This window comes from Etheostoma spectabile, chromosome 24, assembly GCF_008692095.1.
Source record: "Etheostoma spectabile isolate EspeVRDwgs_2016 chromosome 24, UIUC_Espe_1.0, whole genome shotgun sequence".
Lineage (NCBI taxonomy): Eukaryota > Metazoa > Chordata > Actinopteri > Perciformes > Percidae > Etheostoma > Etheostoma spectabile.
Genome location: NC_045756.1, coordinates 10,248,808 through 10,268,940, shown reverse-complemented (window position 1 = coordinate 10,268,940; position 20,133 = coordinate 10,248,808). Strand labels below are relative to the sequence as shown.

The 20,133-nt window shown below is 41.4% G+C and overlaps 1 protein-coding gene across 1 annotated transcript in view; it reads left to right on the top strand.

Annotated features, from left to right (window-relative positions):
- Nucleotides 1-19,907, top strand: part of dmd (dystrophin) — a 401,891-nt gene extending 381,984 nt beyond the window's left edge. The window contains exons 80-85 of the mRNA XM_032505885.1: nt 8,191-8,256; nt 10,518-10,676; nt 12,102-12,345; nt 14,411-14,525; nt 14,604-14,693; nt 18,534-19,907. Of these exons, the coding sequence (XP_032361776.1) occupies nt 8,191-8,256; nt 10,518-10,676; nt 12,102-12,345; nt 14,411-14,525; nt 14,604-14,693; nt 18,534-18,652 (793 nt within the window). The 3' untranslated portion in view covers nt 18,653-19,907. The remainder of the gene's footprint in view (nt 1-8,190; nt 8,257-10,517; nt 10,677-12,101; nt 12,346-14,410; nt 14,526-14,603; nt 14,694-18,533) is intronic.
- Nucleotides 19,908-20,133: the final 226 nt, after the last annotated feature.

The following is a 20,133-nucleotide window of genomic DNA, read 5'->3' as shown; positions in this document are numbered from 1 at the left end:
CATTCTCATATTCATTCCACTTAATAGATCTAAAAACTGATCATTAAGGAGCATTATAATGTTTTCAAGCTTTCACATAGAGGTGTTTTTTTTTACCTCAGAACAAGTCAGATTATCCATATCTAATGAAAGCTTTCCCACCCATTTAGGCATATATACCTGACTTAAAGCAATTGTTTGCAACCCAGTGAGTCTATTTCAGTAATGAGTCTGAGTAATCTTGTTAAGTGCTAACACTGAAGACCTTTCAGGTCTTTGTCTGTTTTTGCATGTGGTTTAGTATAGAGACCAGTTTATACCAGATCTCCTAAATTCCATTGAAGATGTGTTAAAGGTATTGGGAACTTAACCCCTAATCTATATTTAGGTCTATACATGATGTAATGCACAAAACATTCAATAAGTAAATCACAAAAGATTTATTCTGACTTTAGGCATTATAATTAGATGCAAGTAAAATTGGGAGGGCCGCAGAAATAATGAAGATGGCCTCAAAGCCACACTCCATTAAAGACTGTTTAATCTCCAATGAAAAGGTAACAGAGGAATCTCACAGCTTACAGCCTGACAGCCACAACACGCAACTACAGTACACCCAAGTACGCCTATAGTGTAATGCAACAGCGCTGCTATAAATCCGCCCTCATAAATGTTAAAATCATACATTTTACTTGGAACTGTTTACTTAATTAGATTAAGCTGAATATCAGAACCACCTCTCTATATAATGTAATACAGCAGCACAAACTACAGCCTCCAAAATGATCATACATTTAAATCAGCACCTCTCTGAACAAAAACAAAAGGTAAATAAAGGTATAGATGAGATATACTGTAGATAACATGTAAAAGTAAAGAAACAACATGGCAGCAATAAACAGCAACTGATGGCATTTTAGAGCTGGTGGCAAGACATCAGTTGTACATATTAAGTGACAATTGTGAGTTTTCAGTACCTTTAACAGCTAAAAAGACTAATTATAGATCAATATTCCAGATACGTATGTATTGCTGTGTACTGTATGTCACTGCATTGAAAGTAGTTTATTAACGATTGTTGAATTTCTTTTAAAGAATGAGAATAGGATACCTTGACAAACTATATGTGACTGTCTTTTATCACCAGACATTTGGTCTTTTTGTAAAATACTATCTTTCCATATCACTGCAGGTTTTTTTTACAGCCAAAGATTTTTTTTTGTTTAAATTAGGGCTGTCAACTTAACGTGTTAATAAGGAGTTAATGCAAATTTATTTTAACAGCACAAAGTTTTTTAACTTTCTGTGCTTTCAGTTCGTAGTTTGGGAAATCAAGAAGCTGCAGCAGTAACGTTGTGTTGCCAACATTGGTGATTTTAGACCCTTTTTAGGGCGGCTCATATATATATATATATATATATATATATATATATACTCACCGGCCACTTTATTAGGTACACCTGTCCAACTGCTCGTTAACACTTAATTTCTAAGCAGCCAATCACATGGCGGCAACTCAGTGCATTTAGGCATGTAGACATGGTCAAGAGAATCTCCTGCAGTTCAAACCGAGCATCAGTATGGGGAAGAAAGGTGATTTGAGTGACTTTGAACGTGGCATGATTGTTGGTGTCAGAAGGGCTGGTCTGAGTATTTCAGAAACTGCTAATCTACTGGGATTTTCACGCACAACCATCTCTAGGGTTTACAGAGAATGGTCCGAAAAAGAAAAAACATCCAGTGAGCGGCAGTTCTGTGGGCGGAAATGCCTTGTTGATGCCAGAGGTCAGAGGAGAATGGCCAGACTGGTTCGAGCTGATAGAAGGGCAACAGTGACTCAAATAACCACCCGTTACAACCAAGGTGGGCAGAAGAGCATCTCTGAACGCACAGTACGTCGAACTTTGAGGCAGATGGGCTACAGCAGCAGAAGACCACATCGGGTGCCACTCCTTTCAGCTAAGAACAGGAAACTGAGACTACAATTTGCACAAGCTCATCGAAATTGGACAATAGAAGATTGGAAAAACGTTGCCTGGTCTGATGAGTCTCGATTTCTGCTGCGACAGTCGGATGGTAGGGTCAGAATTTGGCGTCTACAACATGAAAGCATGGATCCATCCTGCCTTGTATCAACGGTTCAGGCTGGTGGTGGTGGTGTCATGGTGTGGGGAATATTTTCTTGGCGCTCTTTGGGCCCCTTGGTACCAATTGAGCATCGTTGCAACGCCACAGCCTACCTGAGTATTGTTGCTGACCATGTCCATCCCTTTATGACCATAATGTACCCAACTTCTGATGGCTACTTTCAGCAGGATAATGCGCCATGTCATAAAGCTGGAATCATCACAGACTGGTTTCTTGAACATGACAATGAGTTCGCTGTACTCAAATGGCCTCCACAGTCACCAGATCTCAATCCAATAGAGCATCTTTGGGATGTGGTGGAACGGGAGATTCGCATCATGGATGTGCAGCCGACAAATCCGCGGCAACTGTGTGATGCCATCATGTCAATATGGACCAAACTCCCTGAGGAATGCTTCCAGCACCTTGTTGAATCTATGCCACGAAGAATTGAGGCAGTTCTGAAGGCAAAAGGGGGTCCAACCCGTTACTAGCATGGGGTACCTAATAAAGTGGCCGGTGAGTTATATATATATATATATATATATATATATATAGTGCCCAGAGAAGATGTTGGTAATTGCATGGCGAAAATTAGAACCCAGATTGAAACGTAAGCAACTACAATTGCTGAATGCTAGAACTTTGAGTCAAACGGGTCATTATTACTGTGACTTTTAAAGTGTCAGGTTTAGTTCCATCATAGTGTCAAAAAACGTTAGCTGACGTTCAGTAGCCAGCTCAGAGATTATCAACTAATTAAATTAAATTACTGATTTAGCTGGGATGGTTAAGACTTTTGCAAGGCACTGTGTCCATGACACATTCTCATTCGGGGCTGAGCCCCCTGTAAAGGTCGGATCCTAGAATCACCCCTTGTTGCCAACTTGCCAACTTTCTTGTTAGATTTAGGGACTTTTCAGACTTATAAATACATTAAAATATATTTCCATTGTAATTTATTCCCATCCATGCAGTCCACAGATCCTCGGTCAAACAATAAAAAGGACAGCAACTCTTTCCCCCTCTGTCCTTTCCGCAGCGACCCTGCACGGGCAGTAGGAGCCCTTCCAGATGGTTCTCTCCAACAGTGAAAACACACTGAGTGCGTAATCCCCCAAAGCATTGATACGTGCCTGATCGGGCGCCTAGCTATTCATACCGGACGCTTATTTCTCAGTGCCGGTCACCGTGCAATCCTTCTCCATTCTCTCCAATAACTATGGTTGTGTGTGCGTGTGTGTGTGTGTGTGTGTGTGGGGGGGGTTGTCTGTGTTCCAAGTTGTTGTCCTCCAAACGGGCAGTCCCAAACTGCCCTTTTCCAGCCTCCCTTAACCCTTCAGCAAGGGGAAACTCTCAGACAAAACTTCATCTGATGAGGTCTCGTTCGGCCCCCCGTTCTCCTTCCCTAGGGCCTTTTCAGGGACCCTGGTTTCTTCAGTGGTTTCCTCTTAGATGAAAGGGATGGCTCCGAGAGTGCTGCACAGGCATATACCAACTTTGCTTTTTGGTTTGTCAGAGCTTTCTTCCTCTTACTACTTCTCCTGGGGCCCCCGATCCTGTGGTCCCATAAAAGTTGCAGTCCCGCCCTATGAACAATGGTACTGTTAACTTTTCTACCTTATAGGGTCACAAAACTCCCCGAGTCCAGCAGGGCCTCTGTGTCCTGGATCCTGATCCTAACAGCCAGCTTAGGGGCTTTTTGTCCTTCATGGACCCAACAGGTGGTGAGGTAGCTTCCACTCTTCCGTGGGGAGTCCATTGATCCAGCTGTGGGCAATGGAACCGTTGCACCCTTGTCTGGAGATTGTGGCCATAAAGAGATAAAATGGCCTTCAATGCATCATAATTATTCACATCTGGGAGTGTGAGGTCCCGACAGGCTTTTTGAGCTTCACCTGTTAAGAAAGGGGTCAGGATGCCTTTCCACTCGGCTTTAGGCCAACACTCTTTCTCTCTGCTGTCCTTTTAAAACACCTCCAGATAAGCCTTGGTATCATCTTCACCACCTTGTTTAGTAATCACTTTACTGGGCTCTGTAGTCTTCTCTGGCTTCATCAAACAATGTAAGGCCAACAGGCTTTGGGCCTGCTGGGTTTGGACAAGCTGGGCTAATGCACTCTCCATAGTAATAGCTGTGTCTCCCTCCTCTACCTATTTCATTGTGAATCTTTAGCGATGGAACTGAAATGCCTGCATTCTCCACCAAAATGTAGCAACCCAGGGGACTTGAAAGCCCAATTTACAATGGAAAAAGGTAACTCAGCGACAGTTGGCTTTAATGTAAAGTGTTCTTTATTAACTTAATACATGAAAAGTATAGTACAAAACTTATATACAAACTTTAACTTAGAATACTTCCAGTCCGGGGTCTTTCAGTTTTCAGGCACGATTGTCCTGGGATGGTTTAAAGCAGAGCGAGAGGTTAGTCCTTTTTACAGCCAGTATCCTTACTGAAAAACTCCTGAAGTGTTGCCTCTCTGGTCCTTTGTTTCCCACCCTCCCCCATGTGTCATTGGGCTGACTCTCTTAATGCCTTCCCCTGACCAGTGCCATGTGCCAAGTGGCTGTAGCACTTGCACAGGCAGATAGTCTCCCTCTATAACCTCCCCCAATCTGAGCCTGTGGAACCGTCCCCATGTGCCGCATTGGCTGGCCTGTTTCCCCTGGTTTGCTTCAAGTGATGCATTGACTTTTTGGTGAATATGCGCTCTGCAGTGAGAGTTCAATGCTTGCATATGCATCTGAGATGTTGCTTGTGCCATCCAGTGCGCCAGCATGAGCGCTCTCACCGCATCAGTACTCACTGAGAGGAGAGAAAACCCATCAATATGGATCAGTCAGAGCTTATTTCCAAAAACATTTGATTCTTCCAGCAGTCTGCAGTGACCACAACTTCTACTAGAAACCCACCGCTGAGAAACAAAAAACAGTCAAATCAATCAAACTAGAAGTAAATCAAGTAGTCAATCAATTGGTCATTGAATCCTGTAGTCTGGCGATGTTGCATTCCTCAGTGGAGTCAGTGTGAGGTCTGAGCCACAGGGCGAGTCTTTGATCCCTGCCAGAGAGTGTTTGACACCACTCACTGTTGCCTCGGGATACACACACACACACACACACACACACACACACACACACACACACACACACACAAATACTATGAATACACACCACCACATGCTGACGGACACACATGCTGAGTCAAACTGCCCCATCCAGACTTGTTCTCTCAGTCTCTGTCGGGTCCAAATCTGACGGACTCCAAATTCCATCCAGTAGATTATAGGAAGGTGGTAGGGTGAATAAGTAACATCATTGAGCCTGAAATGAGCTGATGCCCCCCAAACCACGAGGTTATCACTCGTTTCTGTGGCATACAGCATCTTGTGAGTACATATACACCGGCCTGGGCAGATGCCAATATGTCACAGTCCATCTGCTTAAACGCTCACAGCCAAGCACCAATTATTTTTTTTATTTGAGTGTGGATGAAGTCCCAATACCTCTTTACCGGGCGTGTAAGCGCGCGTAAGTATAGCGCGTGGAGTATAGATACGTGCCTGATCGCGCGCCTGGCCCTTCATACCAGGTGCGTATTTCTCCGTGCAGGTCACCGCGCAATCCTTACCCTCTCTCTCTCTCTCTTGCTCTCTCTCTCTCTCTTTCTCTACAATAGAAAAGAGACAGAAAACTGTGGTTATTGTGTGTGTGTGCGTGTGCGTGTGCGTGTGTGTGGTGTGTGTGTGTGTGTGTGTGTGTGTGTGTGTGTGTCTTGCTGTGAGAAGTCAAGACGGCCAAAATCACCATGAACCTGGGTGTTTTAAATTGAAATGTGTTTTATTTTTTTAAGTATCTGGCTGCACTGTGGTCTTCCAGTATTTGATTACCTACCTGGCTTGACCCATTCGCTCGCGTCTCGCGCAACAAATAAAGGTGCCGCCGAAACAATTGCTGCAGCTTGCAGGCCGACGCGGCCGTTCCACGCCCGGTATGAACGGACAGATTGGATAACATTGGCGCCAAAATAAAAATAGCTGCTCAATGCGGCTTAAGCAACGCTTATGCACCCATTGTGTTTTCACTGTAAAGTTATTTGCATGCACTGTTGATGTGAATTGAGTTACCACCGGAGTAGTTGAATCTCAAATACCACTTTGGCATTAAAAACTTCAATTAACATCCCTTCAAAGCACATTTAGAACAGAAAAGAGAATGTGTTGTTAATTTGCAATAATCGTGAGTTAACTGGCACACTCATGCGATTAACAGTGAATAAAATTGTAATTGATTGACAGCCCAATTTAAAATCTAAATGTGCTACAATGATTTTAAGTCAGGTAATAATGAAGATGAGAAATTGTATCCTTACTGAAAACTCCTGAAGTGTTGCCTCTCTGGTCTTTGTTTCCCACCCTCCCCCATGTGTCATTGGGCTGACTCTCTTAATGCCTTCCCCTGACCAGTGCCATGTGCCAAGTGGCTGTAGCACTTGCACAGGCAGATAGTCTCCCTCTATAACCTCCCCCAATCTGAGCCTGTGGAACCGTCCCCATGTGCCGCATGGCTGGCCTGTTTCCCCTGGTTTGCTTCAAGTGATGCATTGACTTTTTGGTGAATATGCGCTCTGCAGTGAGAGTTCAATGCTTGCATATGCATCTGAGATGTTGCTTGTGCCATCCAGTGCGCCAGCATGAGCGCTCTCACCGCATCAGTACTCACTGAGAGGAGAGAAAACCCATCAATATGGATCAGTCAGAGCTTATTTCCAAAAACATTTGATTCTTCCAGCAGTCTGCAGTGACCACAACTTCTACTAGAAACCCACCGCTGAGAAACAAAAAACAGTCAAATCAATCAAACTAGAAGTAAATCAAGTAGTCAATCAATTGGTCATTGAATCCTGTAGTCTGGCGATGTTGCATTCCTCAGTGGAGTCAGTGTGAGGTCTGAGCCACAGGGCGAGTCTTTGATCCCTGCCAGAGAGTGTTTGACACCACTCACTGTTGCCTCGGGATAACACACACACACACACACACACACACACACAAATACTATGAATACACACCACCACATGCTGACGGACACACATGCTGAGTCAAACTTCCCCATCCAGCCTTGTGCTCTCAGTCTCTGTCGGGTCCAGATCTGACAGACTCCAAATCCCATCCAGTAGATTAAAGGAAGGTGGTAGGGTGAGCCTGAAATGAGCTGATGGCCCCAAACCACGAGGTTATCACTCGTTTCTGTGGCATGGAGCAGCTTGTGAGTACATATACACCGGCCTGGGCAGATGCCAATATGTCACAGTCCATCTGCTTAAACGCTCACAGCCAAGCACCAGTGTCCCAAAATCTCTTTAATTTTAGGGCACACACTCCAACCACCAGGAAACTGATCTAGCAGAGATAACACGGATGCAGTTTAAATCTTTGTTTTTTTCACTGACAGCTATTTAATCCTAATTGTGGAGAAGTAGTTTTAGAAGCGCAGCCAGGAGGTTTGTTTACAAAGCCTGTCGTAATGTCAAGACTGGTTTCTTCAAAAAGAATACCAGTTTTTATTTTCTTAAAGGATTGGTTAGATTGATTTGCAGTGCTTAAAACTAAAAATACATTTCAAGATTTAATGTTATGTTAGTGTTAATGTTACTGAGTGCTGTGCATCATCTCTTATATTTCATATATTAAGGTGAAATGATAACAACACAGGCTAAACAGAAAAACTCCCAACAGTCTCAACAACAGCGAAAAACACCATGATCAACAACATCTCCATTTTTCCTGTGGCTGTTTTTTGCACAACAGCAGGAATTTTTGCTTCCCTTCAAAAAACATTTTCTACCATTAATTCTGTGAAAACCAGCTTCCATAGAGTTAAGAAGTTACCCATCAAAGGATACATGAAGCCTCATTTTCCTTGAGTTGAGTGTTTTCGTATCAATCTGCACATTAGGTTACCCTCTAAAAAAACATGATCATATCATATCTGAATCCTGTCTTGAGGTGGATTTTCCCTCTAGAATCTGCTACTTGCTGGACCTTTTGGTTTTGGGACTGACTGCTCTGTTTTTCCCCTCCGCAGGTTAGCAGAAATGGAGAATCGTAATGGCTCTTATCTGAATGACAGTATCTCACCCAATGAGAGCATGTGAGAATTGCTTTTTGTTTGTTTGCTTTGTTTTGCCAACCTTCTACTTACTGATTGGCTTGTTGTGTGTGAACTGGCTATGTCTTCTTTGTTTCCTTTGGCTGGTTGTGATATATGTCAGTGACTATGTTTACACATGCTCATATAATATTCTAGACACAACCAGAAACAACCTCATTGTTATTGTGTTTGCATCATCATATCCCATGCAAATATATAAACCAGATAATATCAGTACATCTTATATATTTTTATTTATATTGTACTCAGAGATAGGATTTGTTTCTGGGTAATTAGAATTGAGATATACCATTAATATGCAGCTCATGAACAAATCCCAGTATCCCAATAAATAAGTATTAGTATTTATGTACGATATTAATTCAAGCATATATTTTTGCAATCTTAAACTCATCACTATGTTGTTTTTTCTCTGATTCCCTGCTTCCAAAATGTTGTATTTGCAGTACAAAAGAATATGATTTTTTTCATCGAGATGTTTTGCATGGTACAAAGAGAGGAACAGAAAACTGTTAAGTTATTAGAGCTGGTCAAAATCGAAATCATTTAAATCATAATGAAAATGTTGGCCTACTTTAGCATTACGGTCCGGTCGCATCAAAAAGGGACACAACTTCCCACAGTCATTTCAAAACATGTTGTTTGTAATATCAGCAGTTTATACTCAGTCAGAGGAGGTTAATTAAAAGTGGATGAATCAACATGCTTCTGGTTAGTCGACTGTATATCCATGATGTTTTACTTCCGGGATTGCTCTGTTGCCAACAGAAATTCTGTCGGATTTTACTCTTTTCGGCCGGATGTCTGTTACCTTCCGCTTTCTATGATGAACTGCTCCTCAGATCTCTGCAGGGTAAATCCAGACAGCTAGCTAGACTATCTGTCCAATTGGAGTTTTCTGTTTCACGACTAAACAACTTTTGAACGTAGAAGCCAAACCAGAGCATGTTTTTCTCCCATCCCAGAATGCTATGTGGACTAGCCGACCCTACTCCGCGTAGGGGAGTAGGTCAAAATTCCTCCAAAGTTAAACTTGATGTGAAAAACTTAGCATGGATGTACTTTGTCAGTGTACAAATCCACAGACTGTGATGATTCCTATTAAATAAACAATGTTTGCTGAAACAAGGCTCCATATAACCTAAAACGTATAAATCTTGTTTACATCCATTTATCAGTCCAAAGTATTTATTGCTTTAGGTATTTTAAATGGTCATACAAAATAAGGTTTGAGACATCACTTTGAGCTTTGGTAACTTGTAGTGGCCATTTTAGATTATTTGTAATAAATCATAAACAATAATTAAGTAATTAAAGGCATAGTTCAGTTATTTAATATTACCTTTCCATAAAGTTATAGCTCTAAAGTAGCCAATATTCAATATGCAGATTTCTTACATTTAAAATACATATTTTCGATAAGCTAAAAAGAAGCCATTGTTTTAAAATCAGACTTCATTCAACAGATGTACACAGCATATAGTCTGTGAACACTTTCAGATGTCCAAAATGTTCTTGTATTTTAGTATGTTATAAGCACACAGTATATCTTATATTCAAGTCTTTGCTTTCTATATTTAGTCTGGCTGCAAGCCAAATTTCCCTTCAGGGAAAGTAAACATTAAAGTTTGTCAAGTGTAATAAATGCAAATGGAATCTGACATGCAGTTATGCCTGTAATTCAAATTGCAGAGTAAAATAATGGTGTAAAAACATAATTTTCAAGTGCAGCTTGGTTGAAGTGAAAAAGATGAGCAGAAAGCATCGGCAGCTCCTTTAGTATTTACGATGGAAGATTGGCTGAGCCCAAAAAGCAGTGTAGAAGACAGCAGTATCTAAATATCTGGCCTAAATAAAATCCTCTCAACACTGCTGGCTGTGCGTTTGATCACTAAGAGTTTGCACAGAATGGTCAATTATATTGCTTCAAATATTCAGCAAAACCGAGTTCAGGACAAATGTGTTCTGGCCCTCTCTTTGTCCATGCTGTGTCTTAGAGTCTTCTTCTGTGTTTAAGTCCTGTTCCTCTGCTATTTTCAGTCACTTGCTGATTTATTTTTTCCCCATTTTTCTGTGTGTGTGTGTGTGTGTGTGTGTGTGTGTGTGTGTGTGTGTGTGTGTGTGTGTGTGTGTGTGTGTGTGTGTGTGTGTGTGTGTGACGATTCGGTGACTGTGCGGCTATGTGCATGTGTGCATATCTGCCCATCATTGGTGGGTATGTTTGGCTTGTGCGTTTGCAGCGATGACGAGCACATGTTGATCCAGCACTACTGCCAGTCTCTGAACCAAGGATCTCCTCTCAGCCAACCCCGCAGCCCTGCCCAGATCCTCATCTCCATGGAGACGGAGGAGAAGGGAGAGCTGGAGAGGGTCCTCAATGACCTGGAGCAGGAGAACAGGTCAGTGAACAGACCCATCTCTCTTATTATTTTATGTTGGCTGCATCTTTACTCTACCTCCCCACTGAGTATCAATAAATGTTAATATAAGATTAGCATGACCTTTGCTAAGAGTTTGCTATAACTTGAGAACAGGAGCCGTTGTTAAAATGTCTTGCTTTTGCAAAAATTACCACGAGATTGCAGAATCACATTTTAATATTGCATCTTAAAACTTCTGAGATGCGAGGGATTAGCACGCTTAGGTCTTGCCTTTGCCTGCCGCCCCCGCTGATGATGCACCCGACCCCAATGGCTATCTCTGCAGGTTGTGGGCCCACAGGGGGACAGCTTCATATAGGTCTTTATGACTCTGCCCAAACGGGCTCCAAGGCTCAGCCACCAGAAGCTTGCCGGCAAAATTCCCCTCCCCGGTCTGGCTCCAGCAGGGGGCCCAGGTTTCCCTGTTCTGGACAAGGTGCTGCAGCTTTTTCTTCACTCTTTCATGTGGGGTCTGTTAATTGTTGTTAAGCCCATTATCAAGGACCAATTAGCACTGGAAGACCCTACCAGGAGCTATTGCACTCGACAACAAAGCTCCCAGGGTCACAAACCATGAGGTGGCAGTTCTCAGCTTGTTGATGCCCCAAGTGAAGGAAGGTTCAAGTATCTCTGGGTTTTGTTTCAGAGTGATGGTAAAATGCGTTAGTAGTAATGTGGATGGTGTATCAATCAAATCTACATTGCAACCTATTTTTGGTTCTAAAGTTGCACTTTGATTAACGTCACACAGATTGTATCTGTTCCTCTTAGTATAAAATAGTAATGTATGTTGTTTGGGAGGAGTAAATACAAAAATTCTACTATGTGTTGTAGTATCTGACTACAATAAAATTGCAAAATTAATTATAACAATCTTAGCAGTGGGTAAAATAGAATGACATAATTGTCATGTTACTTCCAATTGCAAAGTTGGATTTATGTGTTTTTATACGAGGGGTTAAAGAGGTCTTAAAATGTCTATAAATTAATTATATAAATCTTTAACCCCTGTAAAATGATCTTTGTAGGGCACCCAATTACCAGTGTCCTCCACTCTGCCTCAGATTTAATCAGTCTGGGAATACTAATGTCCTAAATCAATACACTGGACATTTGACATCTTTAGCAGACATGGCCTTCCTCCTTTCAACTTACCTTTGTTCATTCCAACCACAGGAATTTGTTAAAACTTGGGGAATAAGATGGGAAAAGTGACATGCAAAGTGTCTCAAGCATGGGGGATGACTGATGGATATTTACTTATATCTCTCACTATGTTGCTTCAGTGTTTATAATCAACATAACAAAAGTTCACCTTGTGTCCTAAGTAGTGGGTGCATGATATTTCACATGTATATCAGAACTAGCAGCAGTAGATACATTTCTCTGCTGCCCTGACTGCAGGAAGCTACAATCCGAGTATGACCGTCTGAAGAAGGCCCACGACAGGAAGGGCCTGTCCCCGCTGCCATCGCCCCCGGAGATGCTCCCTGTGTCGCCACAGAGCGCACGCGATGCAGAACTCATCGCCGAGGCCAAACTGCTGCGGCAGCATAAAGGACGTCTGGAGGCCCGTATGCAGATACTGGAGGACCACAACAAACAGCTAGAGTCCCAACTGCACAGGCTGAGACAGCTGCTGGAGCAGGTACACACCAAGAGGAACACACTCATTCACAAACTGGGTCACCCTCTAACATATGCTATGAACCAAACATAAATATCTGATGTGTATTTTTTTTATGCTGCAAATTACCATCCAAGTCACCAAAGTTAACCTACATGCCTCAGCTTTTTTCAAAGCTTATTTTCATTTTAGTTTGCTATATAACCCTGTTGTGTACACAATTATGAAAAAACTGCCTCTGCCTACTCAGCATCTACTGTTAAACAGAGCAAGGCAGTACACTCTCACATACTGTAGTGACCCACAGCAGAAACCCATCTAGTGTCCTGAAGCATCAAAGTTGCGATCTAAAGCTTAATTTATGGTCACAGCGGTGCATCTACGGCGGCCCGCGCAACTAAACAGAAATTCTTTAGTGTTACCTTTAAACATGTCCCCTCTGTTTACTTTGTGGATAGACCCATAGATATACAGTATGTATGAATGATGAAATATATGAATTATTATGACTAAATGTACTGCCAACAAATCACATGCCTTTCTGCTAATGATGGCAAGTTTAAAGAGTGAATATTCCATCCATAAAAAGACCCTACCTTTTCATTAATTTGAAAATGAATCGAAGAAAGTTCCTGAAGATTTTGTACGTGCTGTGAAGAAGAAGACAGCGCTGTTGTCGTTCTGCATGGTTGCACGATACCCTCCAGGCCTGTTTTGAACTGGGCTTGTTACACCGTCTTGTGCAGGAGTTGCAGCTGGATGATTAGAGGTTTGATGATTGAGATTTCAGTCTGAACAGGGCTCAGTGGTGAACGTTTAACACGGTGACGCTTCTGTATCGATAGTAGCAGGCTATTGCCAAGTATCTGCAAGAAGGACTGTCAAGTCACAAGAACAATATTTTTGGGATTGGAAAGTATTTATTGATAGGGCTAACAACATATATGAGATATATATATAGAGAGCAAGGGAGTAAGCCTCTCCTCTGTAAGCGTAGCTTCCATGGCGCTCCCTCACGTTAGCATCCCATTGACTGCCATTCATTTTGACGTCACTTTGACAGCAAATAACTTTACATCTAAAGCATTTAAAGACTCTATTTGTCAGTTATTCATTTTAAAGAAACACAACAATGTATAAAAGGCTCCATTATCTTGTAGCTCACGGTATGGCTCCGTTACAGACGTTTTAGTAAAAATAGGCTAATGATTGTGTCATAACCACGCGACTTACCGTCGCATAGTCGACAAATCTCCGTATTGTAAGGAGAAGCTTTCAGAAAGTTTTGACTTACTGTACATCAGCTGTTTAAGTTTAATTACTAATGTTAACTAGCATGTTAGTTAGCCGTAATTAGCCTGTGCCTATGTTATCTCCTAACATATACCTATGCACTCAGTCTCTGCTGTTTGGGAATGATTGAGATTTCTCTTAGCACAGCTACCAGAAGACTTTCAGACACGTTGCCCACGTCACCACTACGTCACCAAGCTCAGTTCAAGGCTGCGCAGTAACGTCTAGTCATCACCGGAAAAGTGCTTCTATTTTCCTTCACTGGTCTCCGTCTAGAACAACGGGATCTGTTGGTCCACTTCTTTAACTGTCTATGATCCTGAAGCGTTAAATGCTTTTCTTCAACTCATGCAACCAATGTACATACATCACGCTGCCGTGTCGCTTTGTCGCATTTCTCATCATTTGCATAAAATACACTTCTTGTCTATTTTTGCCCAGCCTTGCTCATGGCAGCGGCACGCTTGTCGCCAGCAAACGGCCACTCCCATTGAAAATGAATGGCAGCCTGCCGCTTTGTCGCTGTCTCTTGTAGCTAATGTGACTGAGGGGTCAGACTGAAGCAGCTTCCTGCACATTGTCTAAGAGCTGACACAGAGATTCAGGCCAGCATTGGTCCCACACACAAATTTCACTTCCCCTTTGACTCCCCTAATTAAGATTGTGTGTTGTGTGTGGTGTGTGTGTGTGTGTGTGTGTGTGTGTGTGTGTGTGTGTGTGTGTGTGTGTGTGGTGTGTGTGTGTGTGTGTGTGTGTGTGTGGTGTGTGTGTGTGTGTGTGTGTGTTGTGTAAGACGGATTCCAAGGTGAACGGCACAGCACTATCCTCTCCCTCCACCTCCTCTCAGCGCTCTGACTCCTCCCTCCCTCTCCTCCGTGTGGCTGCCAGCCAGACTACTGATACAATGGGTAAGGACACCCAGGACTGGACATTATTTTAGCAACTGGAGTTCTGAAAAAAAAATCATAATTTCCTTCCTATTTCAGGTGATGACGAGCTGTCCAGCCCTTCCCTAGATGCCTCTGGGCTGGAGGAAGTGATGGAACAGCTCAATAATTCTTTTCCTCATAGCCAGGGTATGGAACACCGACACTAACCTCAGCATGTATTGGATTCAAATCCACTCTTTTCTATATAAAATCAGAAGAAATGATTATTTATTTCCTAAAAAGATTTTTTTAAATGTTTATAAGTGAATTTAATTTTATTTTAATGTCAATCATAGCAGACGTTATCTCAGGACACATTACACTTTACAGAGTTCACGCATGTCGATGATATACAGTATCAAAACATAAACATTAACTGTTGGTTTTGCAGATGAAATTCAAACTATTCATACAATATTCTATAATTTACAATGAACCAACAACTCCCCCAAAAGCATGCATTTGGTTTGACAGTGGCAAGGAAAGACTTCCTTTTACAGGCAAAACATAGAATAATTAGAATACTACCTAACTACAGTAAAAACAGGAAATATGACTTCATTAATAATAACAAATAATTACAGCTGATACATAGCATAAAGCAAAGCAGCATTAACAAACTATATTATATATCATACATGTATTGATGTGATATATATATATATATATATATATATATATATATATATATCCACACACACACAACACAACACCACACAGTTGACATGTGCTTTGGCTATAGGTCAAGGCAACCATTTTTTCGTATTAAGAGACAATAAGAACTTTTAATATTTGTCCAACAACCTAATTAAATCCAAATAAGAAATAACACTTAACTCTAAAAGTAAAAATCTAGCATAAATACATAGTTTAGGTTATGGGAACAAAGAAAACACTGAATGGAGTGTAAATACACTTTAAAAAGAAAAAGAAATGATATGATGAAATGAAAATTGGAACAAAAGCCATAAAAAATATAGCTTGAATTAAAATGGTAATTGGTTATGGAATGCGCTACTGAAAAATAAGGTTTTGTAATGAATTACCAGTCAACACTGTTTTCCATATTGGTAGCTGTGACAAACGTAACCTCTCGACTCTGTGTGCATTTCATCATTGTAAATATGAGATGACAATATCAATTTTCAAAAATTAGGTAACCGCACATCAATTCAATGACATTGTTGCATTATAAGTTACTGTATTTCCTAAATTACTTTAACCCATGTTTGGCTTAATGTGACAGCACACTGAATAAGTACTGATTTATTTTACTGTGAACACCACACAGACACAACATAAAATTAACAATATGTTTAAGTAAACAAGGCCACTAGACAAAGGTTTCCATTTTCAAAAATTAAGTCCAAAAAAACAATGAAAATACTATACTGTGAAGCCACATGAAAAAGATGTGTGGTGCCCTTTACAAATTGAGTAAACCATAAATATCTACCAAGCGTTGTGGTCATTGAACATCATCAAAGTCATTCCTTTATGATCCAATTTGTTCACATTCACATTGATTCACATGTTTAGAACTGGTGGTGCCCACTATTAAGTCATTTCAGAGTATTTCTATACACATTGTTCCACATTGTCATGAAGCAAAGCCTGTGACTTTTTTAATTGCTGGACAAAAATTTCAGATTTATATTCTGATTTGTATCATGCCATCCCCATTTTCAGCATTCACAGCACCCCCTAGTGGATTTGAATGTAACTTTCAAGGTACAAAATGTGGACATATCCAGTGAGTTTTGGGAGGATTGGCCCAACTCTTGCTGACGTGCTCAGCCACCCCCTTTTAAAGGTATTTGGTCAACATCTTGAAAACCAAATACAATATCAACAAACTTTATGCAATTTTAAAAAGATTGTATGAAGCTTGACTCATGATCTACAGAAAATTTGGTAGAACTTATGTGTTTGTGTGTGTGTTTCACAAAATTCTAAATGACAGAAAATCCATCATGTAAGCATTTGTCCAAAAAAAGGCTTTTTTGAAGAGTTTATTGAATGTAAGTGTGAGTCAAATTTTACGTAAGTAGAACTCACAATATAAGCGGAATGGCTCTTCAAATAATCAGCTTTTCTGCCAATTAATTACAGCACCACAATCAGGTTGATTATAATCCTTTCATTTCATGGGAAGCATTACCACATGATGTCCAGACATGGTACCAAGATTCACGTCTCTACCTTCTTCCAGCTCATTGCAAATTGTGCAAAAGCATAAGATGGCAGATAATGACTAATGAACCACGCCCAGATGTACCAATCCATATTGTGCTTCAGATGTTAATAGTTGCCCCCAGAGTATGTGCTCCAAATGTGGTGAGATTCTGTGCACCAGGTTTTGAGGTAAAAATGTTTGGTATTTGTAGCAACCCCTATGGGTTGGGCTCAAATTACTTTGGTAGGCCTATTTCCACACAGACTGCAAATATTCTGACAATGCCCCACCCCCTTGGGAAATATCTTGACACCCCTTTCTCTGGGACTGACATGGCATTAATGCGAAACCCCTTATGCAAACGCAGTGCATGTCATTAAGAACCATAAGAACCAGTAAATATCTTGAAAACCAAATGAAAGTCACCAGTTAACACGGTCACTCATTAAACCAACACTCTGAAATGCTGTAAATCCACCAGGCCCGTAAAGCACAGTGCAACTAACGTTCAGTAGTTGCAACCTGATACCTTCAGGTCTCCGTTCACCAAAAACATGCACTGGCCTTAAGTAAACCGTTACTTGCATACGCATCTTTCTTTCTCTATGTTACCGACACAAGGCTGATTATTTTTCTTTTATCCTTTCTTTTCTTCATTTCCTCTTTTTCTCCATGAGCCAGGAGGGAGAAGGGGACACCCATGAAAGGTTAGTGGCTCAGCTTCCTTTCTTCCCATCTTCTCATTTCTCCACCTATAAGGAATATTTCCACTTTGTGTAACAACCATGATTATACCACCTTTGGCCCCTACCAAAACATGAACTAATGGTCATGAGAGAAATCTAATAATTGGATTAATAATGGGATTGGATTTTGGCTGTTGTAGCCAAGTAGAGCTGTGCACAAAACATACAACAAAGTAGAAATGGTACGATACAGTGATGCAGTGGTGAATATCCATCCTCCCTCCCTTTCCCTCTCTTTAATTTCCTTTCCCTTTACTGTCCTCTGTCACAGTCACTCTGTCGTGCATAGTAGGGAGTGGTGATGTGTGTGTGTGTACATAGAACATCTCTGTCTGCATGTAGATTTGGGATGAGTGTTTATGTCACACTCAAGTTCACAATCTGAGGTTCACTGTAAGGTTCAATTACGATTCATTGAGATGAAAAAGAGTTGTCAGAAAAGCATTGTGTTTTACTGTCTATTTTCGGAGTCATACATTCCAACAAGGTTTTATTTAGAATCGGAAAATGGTTGCATGACAACTAGTTTGTTTGTAAACCGTCTGGTTTACAAACCAACTAGTTGCTAGGCCTGTAAATCCAGCTTTGACTCGTTGGTCCAGGTGGATAGAAGGGAGCGCAGTGCGAAAGCTGTCTCAGTTTAACCAGCGTGCTTCCCCCTTCGGCGTAGACCCCATACAGAGCTTCTGCTCCTCCAACTAATAACTCCAGGTCCGATGAAGAGAATAGTATGAGCAGTTGAAAGTCCAATATTTAAGAGTACCTATCTGGTAAATGTTACCAGACAACAGAAAACAGAGTTTATAAAAAAAAAAAAAACACAAAAAGCACTGGGAGCGTAATCCAGAGTCTGTGGCGCCTTCTTGTTCTCTTGATTGTTGTCTTGATTGTTAGCATGTTGCCTAAGTACAGCCTCAGAGAGCTGCTAGCATGGCTGGTGACATCTTGTTCTGTGTTTAGCACACATACTGGCTTGTTTTTACCGTTTCAACCAATGCGGCTCTCAATGTATCACTGTTAGTGAGTGTGTTTCGTCTAAGCAATTCCCATCCCCTCTTTATCCAGGTCCCAGTATTGGCAATTTGTTCCACATGGCCGATGATCTGGGCCGCGCCATGGAGACACTAGTCAACGTGATGACAGACGAGCAGAGCGCCGAACAGCACGAGGCCCTGCCCTTCTGATCCAGCCCCCCCCAACGTCCCGCTCCTCTTCCTCCCTCCCTACCTATCGCATGCTTTTCTAGTCAAAACAACTGGATTGGAAATACAGTTTACAGAGAAAATATATAACGTCTATTTTTGTGAACGATTGTGGTTTCAGCAAAGATGCATAAAAAACAAAAGAAAAACATACCTTGTAGATTTCAGTAGTTTCTTAAAATGTCCTGAAGTTGTTTTATTATTAACAGAGGCTGGTTTTTAAAATTCTATGCAATTGTATAAAACAAGAGTGGTGGGGGGAGGGCAAAGAGAGATGATATACAAGTAAGTGTGTTAAGTGTGGTCTAATATTTGCCATCTCTTTGTAACTGGGGAAATAGCAGAAGCATTTCAGACATTTGTATAAAAATGAATGTTTGTAATCATAAGGGTGCTTTCTAAGAGGAAAATGTCTTTCTATAACAGCGTACACTACTGTCAAGGTAATGCAGGCATCCTGGATCTTTACAGTACGTTGTGTGTGTGACTGTGTGTGAGATTGTGTATGCGTGTTTGTGTGGTGGTGCCTAATTTCCACATTACAGCTTTTCTTTGGCTTTGGCTGGCAAACCTCATATTTGAATAATTAATTTATCCACTCATCCGTCCATACATCCATCCATCAATCTGTTAATCATCTTTATGATTAACCCCGCTATGGCAACATATCCCTTGTATCCCTTGTTTTCAACACAGTGTACTGTGTGCATAAACAGATGTTCTAGTAGGCGTGATTCAGAACTGAGACAAGTCAACAAGGTCAATAAAAACCTAATGCACATAATGGGAAATAACAAGACATATTTAGACAGCATTTCCATTCCATTTCCAATCATCAAACTACAAATATTTTGTGGTTGTTCCATCTTGTGAAGGGCTCCTTGCATGGGTGGAATATGGTCTCAAAATGTAAAAGGCAAGTCTCCTTCAACAACCCAAGGCCCACTATAGTGTTTTGCAAACTAAAATACTTTTATAGAAAAGTGGCTGATGGTATACTACTTGTGGTACAGCGTTGATCCCCTGGCAGCATACGTTACTCAGTACAGCGGCACGTTGTATGGTAGAGTGGTAGAGTGGTATGGTTGAGTGGTAGAGTGGTATGGTAGAGTGGTATGGTACAGTGGTAGAGTGGTATGGTAGAGGGGTAGAGTGGTATGGTAGAGGGGTATGGTAGAGTGGTAGAGTGGTATGGTAGAGGGGTAGAGTGGTATGGTAGAGGGGTAGAGTGGTATGGTAGAGGGGTAGAGTGGTATGGTTGAGTGGTAGAGGGGTATGGTAGAGTGGTAGAGTGGTATGGTTGAGTGGTAGAGTGGTATGGTAGAGGGGTAGAGTGGTATGGTTGAGTGGTAGAGTGGTATGGTAGAGGGGTAGAGTGGTATGGTAGAGTGGTAGAGTGGTGTGGTAGAGGGGTAGAGTGGTATGGTAGAGGGGTATGGTAGAGTGGTAGAGTGGTATGGTAG